At 46.5% G+C, this 16,884-nt stretch overlaps 1 protein-coding gene across 4 annotated transcripts in view; it reads right to left on the bottom strand.

Moving 5' to 3' along the window:
* Positions 1 to 774: 774 nt before the first annotated feature.
* Positions 775 to 16,884, bottom strand: part of ATP2B4 (ATPase plasma membrane Ca2+ transporting 4) — a 91,239-nt gene continuing 75,129 nt past the window's right edge. For 2 of the 4 annotated variants that reach the window (XM_087436720.1, XM_087436729.1), the window contains 5 exons: positions 16,542 to 16,755; positions 15,756 to 15,967; positions 14,436 to 14,543; positions 12,267 to 12,443; positions 775 to 3,782 (listed from right to left, as the gene is read on the bottom strand). In XM_087436720.1, coding sequence (XP_087292846.1) covers positions 3,468 to 3,782; positions 12,267 to 12,443; positions 14,436 to 14,543; positions 15,756 to 15,967; positions 16,542 to 16,755 — 1,026 coding nt within the window. In that variant the 3' untranslated portion in view covers positions 775 to 3,467. Of the gene's footprint in view, positions 3,783 to 8,765; positions 8,874 to 12,266; positions 12,444 to 14,435; positions 14,544 to 15,755; positions 15,968 to 16,541; positions 16,756 to 16,884 lie in introns of all 4 variants that reach the window. The other 2 variants (XM_087436742.1, XM_087436735.1) reach the window with 2 other exon arrangements.

Genomic DNA, 16,884 nt, shown 5'->3' with positions numbered 1-16,884 from the left:
GGAACAGTGAGGGCGTGTGCACTTTGTGAAGGCATCAAGGGCTGCTTCCATCATTAGGCACGGGAAGCAGGAAAGGGAGGAAGCGCCATGTTTAGGGGTTTCGGGGCACCTGCGAGCTTGCTGCAGGCTCTGGGTGAGGTAATCCTCAGATTTCACTGTGCACACTCTCCCCTCTGAAGCTCAAGGGGAAGAAGAAACCCAAACCCTAAAGAACACATAAGTGCCAGAGGGTTTCTAGGTGGTGGATGGGGGAGTCATTTCAGAGGGCGAAGGACACCTACAGGAAGGACCTAGCCCCAAGACTGTCACCAGGGCTAGACCCAGCCTTGGTTTCTCCTCTTAGAGCTCTATCCCCCGTCTAATACACTACACAATACCTTCGTAGGGGAGGGCAAGAAGTCCCCAGATCCTTGCACAAAAACTCACTAATGGGAAACCGCAGGGACAACAGGAGGTGCAAGAACCATAAAAAATGCAAACCCCAAGTCAGAATATCCTTGCAGCACAGGAGATAGTCATGTCTGGGGTACCACTCTGCCAGCGGCTCTTCAAGAAACACCACTCTAACCCAGGCCCTGAGCCTAATCACTAGTCACTAAAGAGCCTGGTGCCCTCTCCATGGGGGGTGCACATGCATGGCCTGCCACTGTCCCTTCTTGCTGGACACTGTCCTTCCCACTCGCAGTCTACTGACCATTTTTCTAGGTTTATCAAGAGAGGAATCTAAGATAATGTTTTCCCCTTCTCCCCATCAGACCCTTTTCAAATCCAAAGCACCATTTGCGGGGAAAGCTTTATTAACTTATGCCATATTTACTCACTGCCAGTTGGATCACTGAAACTGAATAGACAAAAAAAAAACTTATATAAAAAACATACGCACACAAAGACTTAAACTTACTCAATTCCATATGAACAAAATTTATATTAAAAAAGTCTAGAACCCAACCAATTTTTTTCCCCCTAAGTATAAAGATGGCTGTTTGGAGAAAGGAAGTATGGTGCATTGGTTTCAAGACCAATTACAAATCTACTAAGTCACCTGTCATGTCTAACAGCTGGTTCTGTGCTCCCTTCCACAGGGTTCCATGACAGCACTTTATTCTAAATCCTTTAAACAAAATACATATGGCTGACTCAAAAAATATCAGTTTCTGATCTAAAGAAAACTATATTTTTTTGCATAATATTTCTATATTTTCTTTCCTACTATGGAAACTAGAATACACAAAAAAACCCGTTGAGTTTAAACAAGTAGACACAAGCCCTCAAGAGTAACCTGTCAGGCACCGGGAGAGTCTTTTGGGAGCAGGAATGGTAAAATAGCCTCTAAAGTTTGCTATTGGCTTATTTTTTAAGCTGATCTGAGGTAATAAAAGACTTGACAGAACTAAATCTTCCAATGTACTTAATAAATATACATGTGAACACCTAACACTTTGGGTGAGCTGTTTTTTTCCTCCCCACGATAAATTCCCTCTATTTAAGACAGGGAGAAGATTGCTGAAGCATGTAACCTTTACCAAACCAAAATCAAATCTGGTGGGTAATGCAGTAAAGGGGATGCGTAGGGTGCTGTTTCTCACTCTTCCTCCTTTGGATAGTTCAGGTGAAGGGGGTGAGGAAGAGGGATCCAGAAGAAAAGGCTGGAGAGCACAGGTTCCGGTTCCCTACTCTCACAAATGGAAATGCGGCAGTTCCTAAGAGCCTCCAGCTCCTTCTCCTTACTCCCCTCGCTCTAGAAAGAGGGGAACAGGCTTCATTTATCTGGTGGGAGAGGGGAACTGGCAGACGTGAACTAACCCCTGCACAGAAGGGCTGAAGTCAACACCAGCAAGGATAAAAATGGAGCTCCCACAAACATATTCTACCTTGTCCCATCAAGGAACTTAAAAAACTCTCCCAGCGAAGTCTCCAGCTCCTGAGAGTTGGCGGGAAGGGGGTGCTTCGGGCAGCATTCAGGGAAAGAAGGCTCAGGGCTTCACCGTGCAGCAGTCGAGCACGTTCCTGAGAGGGGCTTGAGGGGGGCATGTGAGAGAAGGGAAGAGAGGACGGACAGCTTTTCAGGGTGGGCCTTTTGCTCCTTTAAGTCAGCAAAATGTCACTGGAGCCTCCCATTTTAGATACATATTTTCAAAATCAGAATATTTGAGAAAGGTTGGAACTTTATCAGAGACTGGACATGTTAGGGGACACAGCAAAGAGCAGAACGAGAAAACTGAAGGGAATGTCAAAGCTGGTACTCAGGCACCTAAGCTCACAGTTTCCGGTTTCTCAGATCCTGCTAGAATGGCCCTTTGGCTCTCCCAAGGCTTCTCATTACTCACTGGCCCCAACCATCAGCTCCTGCCCTGGAAGAGCATTGGTGGATGGCTTTAAAGCAGTTGTGGTCATCCCAAGGAAGACCCCACAAGAGTTGGCTTTGATGGTCTGTCTTGTCCTAGACCTGCCAGCTTCTGGTCCTCAATATCCAAGTCCAGGCAGGAGGCAGGGTCATCCTCAATTCATTCTTTTGCCACCACTTTAGGAATAGGGAAAAGCTCAGGCTTATGGTAAAAATGACATACCACACATATGCAAGCTTCGTGGTCAAGGCTGACCTCCCTGGCATTTAGAAATCACACACATCTGACAAGATGGTGGTGTGGAAGTAGCAGGTAACTTGGCAACAACAGGAACACATTCTTACAGCTCTCAACTGCTTCAAAAGGACCTTTTTAGCAAAGAAACCTATCTTCCTCTAGAATGAAATCAAGGGTTCCATTGGGACCAGAAGGGAGAATGATGGTTAGAGTTGACTCAATTCATCCATGTTCCTTCTACTTTCCTAATCATCACAACTTAAAAAAAAAAAAAAAAAAAGAGAGAGTGAAGGTAAGGGAGACAATGGTCACAAAAGACCAAAAGAACCTTGGGGTGGTTTGACTGAAAGGGCAGAAAGAGCTAAAGGGCTTTAGGTAGAAATTTTCAAAATGGAAAAATCAGTTTAAAAACAATCACTCTGTAGGCTGATTCTCTACATTCCATTCCTCCCTCAATACATTTCATTTGAGGATATTTGTCTCTCTGAACCCTCAACTGAGCTTATAAATGGCACAGACTGATAGGGTAAAATCCAGAAGTCAGGAGATGGTGACATATGTATGAATACTGGGGGAGAATTTGGGTTGGGATGGATGCCAAGAGGATTGTCATTATTTCTTTAAAAATGACAACTGATACACCCAACGAGTAGATTCTACCATTCATTACCTGCCTTGGGTTTGACTGGGTCCTGCTACAAACCCCAACTCAAGTTTAAGTCAAAACCCTCGTAAGTCTGTGCTCTTGTCTCTTCATGGTCAGGTGGGGGTTCACACACACTTGGGAGCAGCTGACATGACAGTGAAAATCCCATCATCACCTTATAGATGGGACAGATGAAAAAGGAAATAGGGAAAGCAGGAATGGGAGTCAGAGGATGAAGTTCAAACTGATGTCTCCAGGCTATGCAGAGGACTGTCCGAGTGGGAGGCAACGATCTGCACTTGGCTGCAATCCACTGCATTGTTGTTTTTGTTGGCGTATGGAGTGACCTCACCATCCAACAGGAGCACCCTAGGCCCAGACTTAGAAACCTTTTCAAGATTTTCCTCCTCTTGCTCATCCAGGAGTGGTGTTCGTGGCCCCTCCTCATCGATGGTGAATTCAGGGTGGGTCATGAAGTTGTGGATGGAGTTTTGGTTCTTGGGTTTCTGAATGCTTTCGTGGAGGGAACTATGGAACGCTTTGACCACTTTGATCTACACCAGGGGAAGGAAAAGGAGGATGAGAAAATATGGAGGTGAGAATTGGCCAGTAGAACAAGGAACTGGTGGTTTGAGGAGAAAAACAAAACCTAAACTATAAAACATTACTGCTCAACAACCAAAACCAAACATATAAGAAGAGATCATGGAACACTAGAAACATCACATGGCTCAAATTTCAAGCACTGGGGTGGGGTGGAGTGAGTAATGGCAAAGAACTAGGATATTTCAAAAGCTTAATAAAAAGAAGTAGAAATCCCAAAGCAAAGTTAGCATTCCCAAACAATCCACTCTTAAAATGAAACAGAAAACAAAAAGATTCATTAGTTCTTTTGGATGGAGGGCAAAGACGTTGGAACTAGGTGCAAATTAACAGCCAAACTTAAATGATGATTCAGACATGTGGATTTCTGTATTGAGGCCAAACATTTTGTGAATGTGGAATGGAAAAATTCCACATTGAAGTTTAATTATCTGTTTAAAACCCTCAAAGAGCCAAACACATACCAGTCTGTACATAATACACTTTGGGTGATAAGTGACCATGAATACCGTGCAGCAAGGCAGACAAACCAATCTTCATTTGTGTCAGCAGCATGCAAGAAATGAAAACTCTTACACTTTCCAATTTAATAATTGCTCTTCAGTCAGGAAATATGCATGCATTTATATCCCAGAACCTCCACCACGTCCCCTTCCCCAAAAGACAGTAGAACTCCACTCCTGCAGTCCTTCCTCTGGAAGATGTGGATGAAATACAGGTATCAAAGACGCCTTCCTCCTGACTATTGAGAGAAGACCTGGCTCTCACGACTCTAACACACGTCCAAGTCTTTCACACCCAGCTGTGCCCAGTCACGCAGCTTTCTCCAGCTGTTTCTAAGTTGTGAAGAGGAGCATGATCTTATGGGGAGAAGAGAGGGATGGGACCAGGAGAGAAACCGCCCAGTCCAGGAGGCAGTGCTACAAATAAGTGGCTTTTCTAATGGGGCAGATGAAGAGGATGGAGGAAAGGAAACAATTTGCAGTTTTACTGGGCAAAAGCAAATGCACTGCCTATAAGCGTCAAAGTCTTTGTTCTACTGCACAAAAAAGTAAGGGATTCAGTTAACTTAGAGAAGAGGAAAAAAATGGGCAATAATGGATGCCTAGACTAGCCTGTGCCTTATCCACAGGCACCAGCTCTTTTGGCAGCCTGCTCTTCTGAGCCACAGGCCTCCTTGAGGTAGGGCTTAGAACCTGGGTTGGTAGAATCGGGGTGGGGAAGAAGGTTGCATGCTGAGAGGTTGGAGAGAGAGGCCGGGGAGAAGAAAGTGGCTGTAGGACAGTTTCAGCTGTCGGGAGGTGGTTGATCCTTCCCTCAGAAAAGAGATGGGAGTAGCACAGGAGAAACTGTTGAGGTGGGGTGGGGGGAGGGAGGAGGGACGAGTGATGAATGTTGAGGTAGACACCTCTTTCATTCCTCTGCTGTTTAATCAAAGAATATGTTCCTGGAGAAGAGGCAAGAATGTGGAGACAGCAGAGCACACACAGAGTCAGACAAATAAACTGGCTAGACTGCCTGTCCCAGTGTTTCCTCTCACTGCACAGAACCTTCAACAATAAGGAGCAGAGAAGGTTCACTAAAGTGGGGTCTCTGCTGGCCAAAGCTTTCCTCATCTTGCCTCACTCCACAACAGCCTGGCCGACCCACCCAGGACTGAGGGTGCTCAGAGCTTAGAAGGTAAATGTGTCTTGGCCACCCAAGACAATCAGCTCAATACCTCAGCCAAGAATGAAGGGCACACATTTACCATGCTGAACAGAAAGTAAGCTCTTGCTTTTCCATCCTTCTATGATTCTCTTGACCATCTGATGGTTGGATTTTACCTGTCATGTTCTCTTTGCTTCGGATCTAGGTGAGATCAGATGGAATAGAGGCTCCATCTGGTCTTCAGGAGGTCCCAAGCTTTAATTGATCTACATCAAATCTTAAAGCAAGGAAACTTGGATTAAGTGAGCTCAAACCCAATGCCTTCTCCTGTGGCCTGGCCATGAGATGGGTTCAAAGCCACACCACCCCCTGTAGGAGTAATAACATCACCCTAACTTGTCATCTGCTCTTGAGATCTCAAAATTTCTAACAAGGGCTATAAGAGAACAGGTACCTTTATACCACCAGTTGATCATCTTGAAGCAACTGAATACTTTATTAAAACTATTATATGTGAAGTGCAATATAGAAAACAGATTTTTAAAAACTAGGATTGGAGCGAGGGTCTGGAACCCTGTTTGCTTTTCCTCTCACCTGTTGGGGTGATCAATAACACTGTTACAGGTAAACAATAAGGGAGATAAAAGTGAATGGGGATGGGTAGATGGAAAAAGTAGGGAAAATTTCTTCTTTGAGGGAGAAAGGAACAGTCTTCCAGCTAGATTACAGGACTTCTGGAATCTAAAGGGAAACCAGCCATCTGCAAGGGAAGCTCAAGTGAAAAGAAGTCATAGAGCTAGGGAGTACCATCTGGTGGCCTGGCGGTTAGAGAGAAGGGTGAGGGGATAGAGGGCATAGGCTGTGCCAGAATTCTCCTCAACTCCAACACTGGCCTCAGAGAATATATAACACAAGCTGAAGAACAATCACACAGACATATCATCATCAATCCACCCCAAGTGGTGGCATCTTCCCTTCCTGGTGCCTGGTGCCTGGTGCCTGGTGCATGAGTAATGTATGGGGAACAGGACATAGCTAGTAAAGCAGGTGCTGTGAAAGCTTTAGGCACTCTCCACTCAGCCAATCAACCTTTCCTTCCCTGGTCATCATCTCTCAAAACCTCTAGGAAATGTCTCTTCTGTGGCCCCTGTCCTCCAGGTGAAATGGCTGATTGAAGGGCAACTCTTTCTCACAATGCAGGAGCACAACCAGGTTGGACCTTAGATTAGGTCTGAGTGCTAAGGGCCACCCTCTGGAGCTCAATGAATGGGCAGGTGAAGACTCTATTTCCTCAGCTGGTATTCTGTAGTTTTCTGCTCCCTTTTCAGAAACCAGGGGCAGAGAAGGGATGGGCCTTCCTATAGAGGGAAATCTTAGAGATTTATCTACTGAAGGTTAGATAAATAACTGAATTCATTTGGAGATCTGGAATGGGAAAGGGGGTTTTAAAAAGCATGACTATAAGTTCTAAGACTTCAAGTAACATGGCACAGCTGGAGAAAGAGCAGACGTGGCCTGTCTCTCCTGACTGGTTTTCTAGTCTTTGAGGATTTTCAGCATACCCTCTACCAGCAACTCTACAAGAGTCCAATGGGCTCTGTTTTCTGCTTAGTCTCCTACCTTCTAATCACTGGGACATCTGACACTAATCCTTCCTAACCGGGAGGCATGATTAAAAAAGAACAAAAATTAGTTAGAAGGTCATGGCAAAACTAGAAGAAAAAAGAAAATGAGAGGTATATAGAAGGATTAGAGCTAGAGGCTCTTGGATATTTGCAGGGTAAGACTTATCTGGTTCTTTGAGTGCCTTTGGGCCTAACGAAATCTGGATCTAGATAAAACCCCACCATCTATACCTCACATGAGAACACTTACAGTTGGCTAAAAGATAACAACTAGTCTAAGTCTGGTAACCTACACAACTCATAATCATGTGAACCAATCATGTGAACCAAAGATAATGCAGTTGTTCTTTCTCTACCCTTGTCCCAGGGTTTGGGGCGAGTGGTTGGGGATGGGGGAAGAAGGGACAGACAAAACACTGAGATATTTGAAGCCCACAATATACATAATACAGAGAGACTCCTTCCCCACCAAATACCTTAATAGCACTATCAGCAAAGAGCCTTCTCTCTCCTCTCTGTGTGACATTTGGGGAAGGTAAAACGACCAGGAATAGGAAGGCATAAGCATTAGCAAGAACCCAGTAATCTACTAGTGGGGATGCCAGATCTTAGCGTGAACATTGACAGCATCCCAATTGACAGGATGGCCGAGAAAGGGGTTCCTAAAACTTTACGTGCAAAACAAGATATGAAGGGCTGGCTATAGGTGAAACAATCAATCTAGAGGAAAGGAGAAGCAGGAAAAAAAAAAAAAAAGGGCTGCTCTTCAGAAATTCCTAAAAAAAAAAAGTTTAACGAGTGAAGAAAAAATAAGTTATTTTGACCTTTTCATTTCATATATTTCTCCTACCCAGAGGCAAATTAATTGATTCTTAAACCAGAGTTTGGATTAAAGGCCCTGAAAAGTAAAAAAATGGGGATGCTCAGCCCTGTGCATTTGAACCCAACACTTTCTTGTCTTCACATTCAGCTACAATTTTTATGCCAATATTGCCAGCTAACACTAGAGCAGTAGCCAAAAGGACTATTATTATTGGCCAAGTTCAATACTAGCTCAATTATGACAGATCCACTGTGAAAAAACCGACGGGAACAGTGGCTCCCTTCATACCTTTCTTCAGGAGATCTCAAACTTGCCCCCAAATAATGAGTTTCTGGGTTTTCATTTGGCCTGGGCTTACCTCTAACCTCGGGAGAGAGAGTTTAGACTTAAGGGAACAGGAGGAGAGGAGAGGAACAACAACAACATATCCAAACAAAGCAAAAAACAATACAAAAAGTAAAGCAAAACAAGAAAAACTTAAGGAAGAAACAAGCAGTGCAGGGGAACAATCAGAAAACAGGATGGTTGTCTTCAAAATGGTTAAGGTTTAATAGCTTTTCAACATTAAAAAAAAAATAAAATAAGATAAAAGGGCACATGGCCTGGCTTTGGAGTGGGATTTTTGTCCCACTGTTCTTTCCTTAAGTCAAAGATCAAAGGGAAAAGCCAAAGGAAAAGAGAACGACGGTGGGTTCAAGTGGATGCTGCGTGCTCTCTCGTGGTCATGTTAGCAAATCATGCATCATAATAGACCATCACTCACTGCCCAGAGTAGGAGATGAAACAGCAGCAGCAACAGAAGTGGTGGGGGGAGATTTGACTGGTGCAACTGTTACATAGGATGAGCTAGGAACATGTTTTACATCAAGGTGTTGACCCATGGTCTGCCGCTTTAGGACTCCCTTAAAAGAGGCTCCCGTCTGGAATGTGTTAATTACGTCGATCTGCAAAGAATCAAAGAGTGAGACAGCTTTGCTCCACAGTCAGAGATGTGAAGAAAGAGGAAGGGAGGGTCCTGGAGGGTTAGGGAAGGGGATGGAAGGAACTGGGAGAAGGGGACAGGAGATGGAAAGCAAGAGAGATTCCCTCACACACAAACCAATGGTGAGGAGAAGGGGAAAATGATAATTGCCGATATCACAATTCTAGGAACAATTTCCCATGGAGTCCAAATACCCAGCCAGAACCCAGTCTTCTCTTCCGTTTTAGCATGTGGAGGACATTTTAGGCACGCTGGTGTCGAAAAGTATCCAAAATTTTAAAAGGACTTCCCAACCCATGACTCCTAACAGAGAGAGAGTGACAGCTTATTCAGTTTTGACCTATACTCTAAGAAATGAGGCATGCAATTTAAGATAGAAGGCAAAGTATGACTACTTAACTTTGAGACTCAGGAACCTCTAAACCAATTAAATTAACTACCTATTTTTTGCAGATTTTCCAGGAAAATAACTCATGGGTTTAAAGAAAAAACAGAAGCATCTAGTAGCCCATACATAGGTGGCCATGGTAGAAAGGCTCCTGAACCATGAGTTGCTGGTCTTACTCTCTCCTGGGTTTCTTCTCTAAGACACTCTTTCCTGGGGCTGAAGTGGACAGGGCCCCTGAGAATGGAGCTCAGGAATCCAGTGGCCAGGCTCTTTAGAGAGAATGCCACCAGCTGCATGAATGCCCTGGGTTCCGGAAACGTCTGGCAGAGATGCTGACAATAACGCAGCAGTTAGACAGAAGGGGAGCAGGAAGAGCTGTCGGTTGGTGGGGGTGGTGAGCAAGTGCAGGTCCAGCCTTACACAAGTGGTCTCCAGTCTCCAGTCTCCTACTCCTTGGAGACGGAGGAAATTAATGCCATTTGGTTTCCAACAATGGTCTTGGTCTGAGGCCTTGGTCAAACCTACCACCCTTATCCCTGACCCCTAAGTAACAAGGAAGAAATCAAAAGGAATTTCTTTATCCTTCAGAATCTGGTAGAATCATCTTAAAAATGCCCATATACTTAATATCAAGGGCCAGTCTACCAGGATTGTAGGAAAGGTGCTGATTCCACTCATCTGACTTCACTTCCCCAGGTGAGAAGGTGGGAAAGCAGGCACTTTGTGAGTCAGACAGTTGTTCTTATAATAAGGCTTCCTGAGAAGCCATGAACTGTTTAGGGCTAGTTTCTGGATTCAGACCAAAGTCTGAGCTAAACCACCACTCCTTCATTACATTATGTAGTTTTCAGTTCCAGGGGACTGAGGAACCTGATTCTGCAGGAGAAAAGGGTTTGCATGTGGGGAGGGCCCAGCTCCACAGAAGAAGGGGCTGTAGAGACACCCTCCTCAGTGCTTGTTGGGGTCACAAGGTCCCAACCTCCACAGTGAAATTGGATCCTAGGTTTACCTTCCCGAGATTCTTGTCCTTAACTTTCTCAAACTTCTGCTTTCCAGTGCTTTTAGCTCCCCCAAAACCAAAGGGACCAGGACGGGACAATAGCTTGTCAACACCTTCCACTCCTAAGTGTTCAGTGAGAATGACAACAAGGATTAGCCATCAGACAGCAGGGGATCTTGTTAGAACCCTGCTGAGGCTGAACAGTTGATGCCAGGAGAGAGGTGCAGGCATCTGGGATGCAGCTTAGCAAGGTCAGCCTCATCTGCTCCCGGAGTAGGGGTGCACATGGCAATGGCACGCAACAGTCCCTGGGCATCTTTAACAGGTTGCCTTTGCCGCCTAAGTTTAGGCTTCATTGCCGTGCTGGCCCAACTGCCTGATGCTCCAACAGGGAAAGGTAGTGTACCCACAGCTATGTAGGCAGGGAAACCACACAGAGAGGCAGACGGGCAAGGGGATGGAAATTGGTAGCGGAGGGGAAGGAAGATCCAGGAATCTCAGGCCCGAGGAGAGAAGACTGGCAAGGAGCCAGGAGACACTGGAACAAGGGAATCCTGGCTAGGAAAAAAATCAGAGAGTGGAAGAGGAGGCAGATGATCCTGAAAGGAAGAAAAGCAGACAAGTTATTCTGAAAAGAGCAGACATAAAGGAAGGCATGGGGCCTTAAAGACAGGAGCCAGAGGCGCCAGGTTCTCGGGGTGCGAGAGGCCCTTGCTTGTGACGGACTCAGCAGCCTGGAGGGTGGGGTGGGTGTGGGAACTCTGGATGCCCTAAGGCAGTTTCTGCAGGTCCCGTGGGGATTTCCCTCCCAGAGAGGGGAGGGGAAAGGGCCCAGCGATTCCCTACCTTGCCCTTCTTTCCCACTTCCGTCTGTTGTCTTGCCTATGGGAGACAAGCTCCCAGCAGGTCTTCAGTTCAGAATATTCATTTCACCTCTCTTCCCTACGCACCAAGGAGGTGGGCTTGACTAGGGAACTTTCTAAACCATCTGCAAGGTTAATTTTAGAGAGTGAAACTTATTTCTGGGATCTCTAGCCAATCAGCAGAGAGGAATGGGCCTGTTCTCTGGAGAACACCCTTGAGAACTCAGGAATTTACAGTTTTTTTGAGATGGGAAATCTCAGGACTAATACAATAGAGATTCATGGGGCAAGAACAGGGAAAGTGATAGGATTGCAATGCCTAGACCAGCCCCTTCAACCAGGAGAAGGTCGTCGTAGGTGCTGCATGGAAAGTGGGGACAAGCTACTGTAGGGCTACAGGCAGGGGCTTAAGAGCCGCAGCAGCTTCTATCCCGCTTCAGAAATTGCAAGAAGGGAAAAGGTTTGAAGAAATTATAGCTTCTTCCTTTCTGGGAAGCACATCTGAATCCTGCAAAAGACACTCAGGCACTGAGAGACTTGTCATTTATACACACTTAGCCATCAGATTCCCCAGCATGTCCTTAAATTTTGAGTGGGGAAGAACATAAGAGGGTGAGTTTCTTTAATAAAGATTCTTCCAGATAGTCTACTTTGCCCAGCAGCTGCTTGAGATGCACATTAAGTGTCTGCTGGGGATGCTGGCAGAGAGACATTGTCCAACTCCTTCCTTCTGAAGGGCAGGGGAAACTCTGAACACTTCCCACCCTGAGGTTAGGTCCAGTGCTTGCAAGAGACCTTATGCAGGAAGCTTGCCCACCCTACAGAGGATGGGCAAGTGGGCTTTAGAACCAACCCCAAGCTAAACGATTGTGCTCACAGCTAGTGTTCTGTGCTCCAGGCCCTATGACCACTTTCCCCTCAGAGAAGCCCAGGCAGCTACCTCTGCCCCCATCCGTCCTGAAGCTAGGGAGCTAGGACTGCCCACTAGTAGTGGGCCTTAGGAAGGGGAGAGATGGTGGTCACCAAGAACTGCTGCCCTCCCAACAAGTCCCAAGATGGGGAGATTTCTTCTCCCAGGGTGAGGACAGGTCACTATCAAAGTACCTGAGTCTGGATACGGTTTAGGCCCCGGAACCAGAGGATCTGGCCTCGGCGCAGCTCCATCTCTGCATGGTCAATCTCATCTAGTCCCTCAGCATCCTTGGTGATCTCCTCTTTGGTGGTGCCATGCCCAGCCTCCTTCAGGAACTTCAGGGATTGGGTAGGTATTGTGGAGATTACCTGAGAATGGGTGCAGCAAAAGGGAAGACACCAGAATCAGGGTGAGAAGAGCTGTCACTCAACTTACATGGGTCAGGCCCTTGGGTAGGACACTCTTGGTCCTATCACCCTGCCCTCTGGGAGAGCAGTGGGAGACGCACCAACCCATTCAGGCAAGCATTCGCCAAGTGCCCACCAGTGTCAGGCCCTCAGGAAGCTTCTCTGTATTTGTGGACATACAAAGGAGAACTCAGATTCTGCCTACTTATATACTTCATTCTCCTCCTGCCTCAGTTCCTCCTTCCCATCTTACCATGTGTCTTTTAAGGGAAGTAGAACTACAATGCATGGTACATAGGAGGAAGGGACAGAGACCATGACCTGGGGGAAAGCAAGTCTGGGCACAGGATGGTCAGACTGCATGTATATGGAAGGGGTAGAGAGGGGGTCGGAAGAGGACGACTCTCTTCTTAGTTACCACATGCAAAGTACCTCCTGTGTTATAAAACACAGTGAAAGGATACTAACAGTTTTCTTGGGCTTGGGGTGAGGAAGTGAGTGGGACAGGCCGTGGAAGAAGGGACATAACGAGTATTATCAGAAGACACTGAGTAGTAGGCTGGGTTTGCAATTCAAAATAAATCCTTAGTAAGCTCAGTCCCTGTCCATCAGTTCTCCTTTACCAACAGGACGAGGAGCAGACAGGGCTCTCCTGGGAAAGAGGGACTGTGTGCGCCGTCTAATGTGGAGCCAAGTGTTTAGAAACAAGAAGAATGTCAAAGTTCTGCTCTTGGATGTTGGAAGGAGCTGCTGTGATATGGAAGGAAGGCTGTCATCTGGCATCAAGGTCACGTAGCCACGTGTGAGACTAGACTCAGATGAGAGTTTCAAACAGTAGGTGAAACAATTGAGCTTCACTCGAGTGTACAACTGTTGTAGGGACCCACTGGTAAATAAACTTCAGCAAACAGAACAGGGTAGAGGGACGCGGGTTAGGAACTAGAATTGGGAATCACCCGGGAGGCACTTAGGAGGTATGAGAGAAACAACTAGCAGGTCCACAGGGGAAGGCCTGTGGCCCCACAGAGGGCTCTTTTGGGCCAGTTAGAACAAAGCCTCCATTACTCAGGTGGCCAGGCACCAATCAGTAGAGACCTGGGGTCTGCAAAGCAGAGGGACAGCCCAGCCCAGAGCTGAGGATGAGGGGTACCTGCAAGGTGGTATTAGAGAAGGAATAAAACTCTTCCCAGACCTGATGATGTTATAACATTAACAGCTAACATTGACTGATTACTTACGGGGTACCAGACACTGTTCTAAGTCATTGCTATATCATAACTGATTTGCTGATTAAAAACCATTAACAGCGACCATGTTATCCTAAGTTGAGGAAACTGAGGCACAGAGTGGTTAAGAAACTCACTCATAGTGACTCAGCTTGTAAAAAGGAGAGCTGGGATTCAAACACAGGCAGTCAGTCCCTGAGTCCATGCTCTGAACTGTATGCTGCTCTAGAGACCTGTGAGTCTGGACTGATCTCAGGTATTCAAACTGAATACCTGACTGAGTCAGGCTTTCAAACTAGATGAGGCCATGGTGAGAAAGAGAAGAGGCGGGAGCCCTAAACTATGTCAGCACAGCAGCCCATGGCCAGACTGTGCTTCGTTAGAATGAAGACATGTGCTTTATAAACTCTTCTACCTTTAAGACCCTTAATTTTTTTGGCAAAATTCCATTGAAAATTTCCACTCCTGTCTCAGAGAAGTTAAGGGATTTGCCTGCCTCCAGGCATGCTTAGAGAAGAGATTCGAAGTCTCTGAAGTGGTGGGCACTGATCATCCCATTTTGGGATCCTACAAGGTGGAAAGAACTTAAAAACTTGGGGGAGACGGCAGGGGAGGAGAGGATGCAGGTGTAAAGCTGGGAGAATCCACAGTTGCTCGTCTCATCTCATCTAGATGAGAGGAGGGCTGCAGGCTGTGTGAATGCATGGGAGGGCATGCCAGCACTCACCTGGCCCCACAGCAGTTCTCCAATACCAATGAAGAGACACCAAAACCACTGGGACAGGGTGAGCTGCGTACAACTGAAAGGTTTACCCCCAAATTCCACAATGAAAATCTAGAACAGAGAAAGAGGCAGCCCACCATCAGGGAGGTGAGTAACAGGTAGCTAGCCCTCCAGCCAAGGCCACCAAAGCCATGTCGCCCCCCTGCCCCAGGATCCCTGTATAAGCCCTGATCTGCTTGTTGGGAAAGGAGAAAAAAGAAATCTGGAAGGGGAGAAGGGAAGACAGATACAAACACTCTTTATGGAGCACTCTGATGGGGAGACAGCCATAGTTACTGTGAAAATTATTAACATAAGAGCTGGAGGCTGGGCCAGCCCTGACGGTCTAGTGGTTCAAGTTCGGCACTCTCACCACTTCGGAGGCCCAGGTTTGCTTCCTGGTCGCTGAACTACATCACCCTCTGTCAGTTGCCATGCTGTGGTGGGGGCTCACATAGAAGGACTTACAACTAGCATATACAACCAGGCACTGGGGGGCTTTAGGGAGAAAAAAAAAAAAGAGCTGGAGGCTTCTTGTGACTAAAGCCAGTGTGTGACAAGGAGAAGGCACAGTGATGGAGAAGAGGAATTGATGGGGGGGCAAAGTAGAGAGATAGCCTGCTGAGGGGTGAGGCAGGAACTCTTTTGTCACAGGGCAAGTTCATAATCTCGTGTGTCCACAGACGTTTTAGTGTACCTCTGACTAGAGCAAGAAGGAAGGGGCCCAATCCTTTCACCACCAGGGCAGCCATGCCATTGACCTCAGTTCCCACAAGAAGAGCCTAAGCCAGGCTTATCTGTCAACTACACGTGCACCATCCCATCACTCCTCTTTTTCTGTGAATTGCACAGCATTTCCTACCATGAGCGCCTTCAGAACAAAGGGGCAGGGAGAGAGAGAGCCCACACAGCATGCGCATGCACATTTCATGTATGCTGGCAGGAGGCATGGAAAGGGACTAGAAGAGAGTGACCCTCTCTTGGTCACTTTGTGAAATTTCTGTGTTTTCTGTGTTTCATCATTTGAAAGATAATGAAAGGATTCTACAAATCTTATTTTATTTGCTACCAACATGCCACCTTGTACTGAAGCACTTGACACAGTGGGCTCCAATTCTAGAGAAATGTGCAAATGGAAGCCAAGTGGGAACTTAGAAGTGTTCAGCCCACAGCCCGAGTACCCATTACTCCCTCACTGCTTTTCCTGGTACTTAGTGAATCCTAGCTCCCAGCTTCTCACTTTGTCATCCCAGACCTCCCACCCGACTTCAGCTAGACTCTCACCTGACAGATGAATGTGCCCAAGACCACTGAGCAGAAGATGAGGTTGCGGAAGATGCCCGCGAAGACATTCCTCTCCCCATGGATCTTGCGGGAGTTGATTTCATTGAAAAGCTGCATCAGCACGAAGGTGTTGAAAACAATGGTGTAGTGCTGGCTGGGTGGTGAATGCAGAGGTGCCTTCCTCCCACTATCAATGTCAAAGAATTTCTCACCTAGTGGGGAGAAGGGAAGCACTGGAGGGTAAGTAGGTCTCAACGAGGGCTCAGGTTGAGTCAGAACACATTGGTATGGCAACCAGAACATGTTTACTCATGGCTGGTGTTCATTCTAATTGGTCAGTATCTGAGCTAAACTAGTTATCAAATATTTTAAATGTTAGCCCTGGCCTCAAAATGTCTGACCCTCTCTCTCAGTTTGCTCCACTGATATTCGTCTTCTTGTAGTGCAGTGTGGTGGTAAAACTATGTGCACTACAGTCAGGCAGACATAGGTTTAAATCTTAGTGCCACTATTTACTCATTATGTGACCTGAGTTTCAGTTTTGTAATCTATAAAAAAAGGTGTAATAAAGTCACCTTTGTGAAATTCTTCAGAGGAGTATATAAAATAGCATAATGCACCTCGTTACGGGAATAGAGGACGCATTCAGTAAGCGAAGCTGCTATTATTCCTAGTCTTGTGCTCGCTTGCTCCCATGCTACCTTCTTTTCTTGGGTCATTCTCTACCCCTATTCTCCATCTAGCACCCCAACAGCCGCCCCACCTCCATCCCTACCCTTGGCTCACCGGCAAAGACAAGGAAAAAGATGACAGCAAGCTGATAGACTGCATGGCCCAAGATGTTCTTCATCATAGTACGTGAGATCAGAGGCTTATTTCGGCCATAGGGGCGACGCTTCAACAGAGAATCTGTGGGAGGCTCTGTGGCCAGGGCCAGCGAGGCAAAAGTGTCCATGATTAGGTTAACCCAGAGCATCTGTACGGCTTTCAATGGGGAATCCTGCGGGGATACAAACCAGTCCTTTCAGCTTTCCTTGGAGACCCGGCCCACCTCACTCATCAGCCTCACCTTTGCCCTTGAGATGGCCTAGCTCCCACTATCCACCTAGACTTTGGTTCTGGCCATTTA

This window comes from Ceratotherium simum, chromosome 2 (genome assembly GCF_057802395.1).
Source record: "Ceratotherium simum simum isolate JZ-2026a chromosome 2, ASM5780239v1, whole genome shotgun sequence".
Lineage (NCBI taxonomy): Eukaryota > Metazoa > Chordata > Mammalia > Perissodactyla > Rhinocerotidae > Ceratotherium > Ceratotherium simum.
Note: the sequence above shows the minus strand (reverse complement) of the source record. Positions and strands in the feature narration are given on the sequence as shown.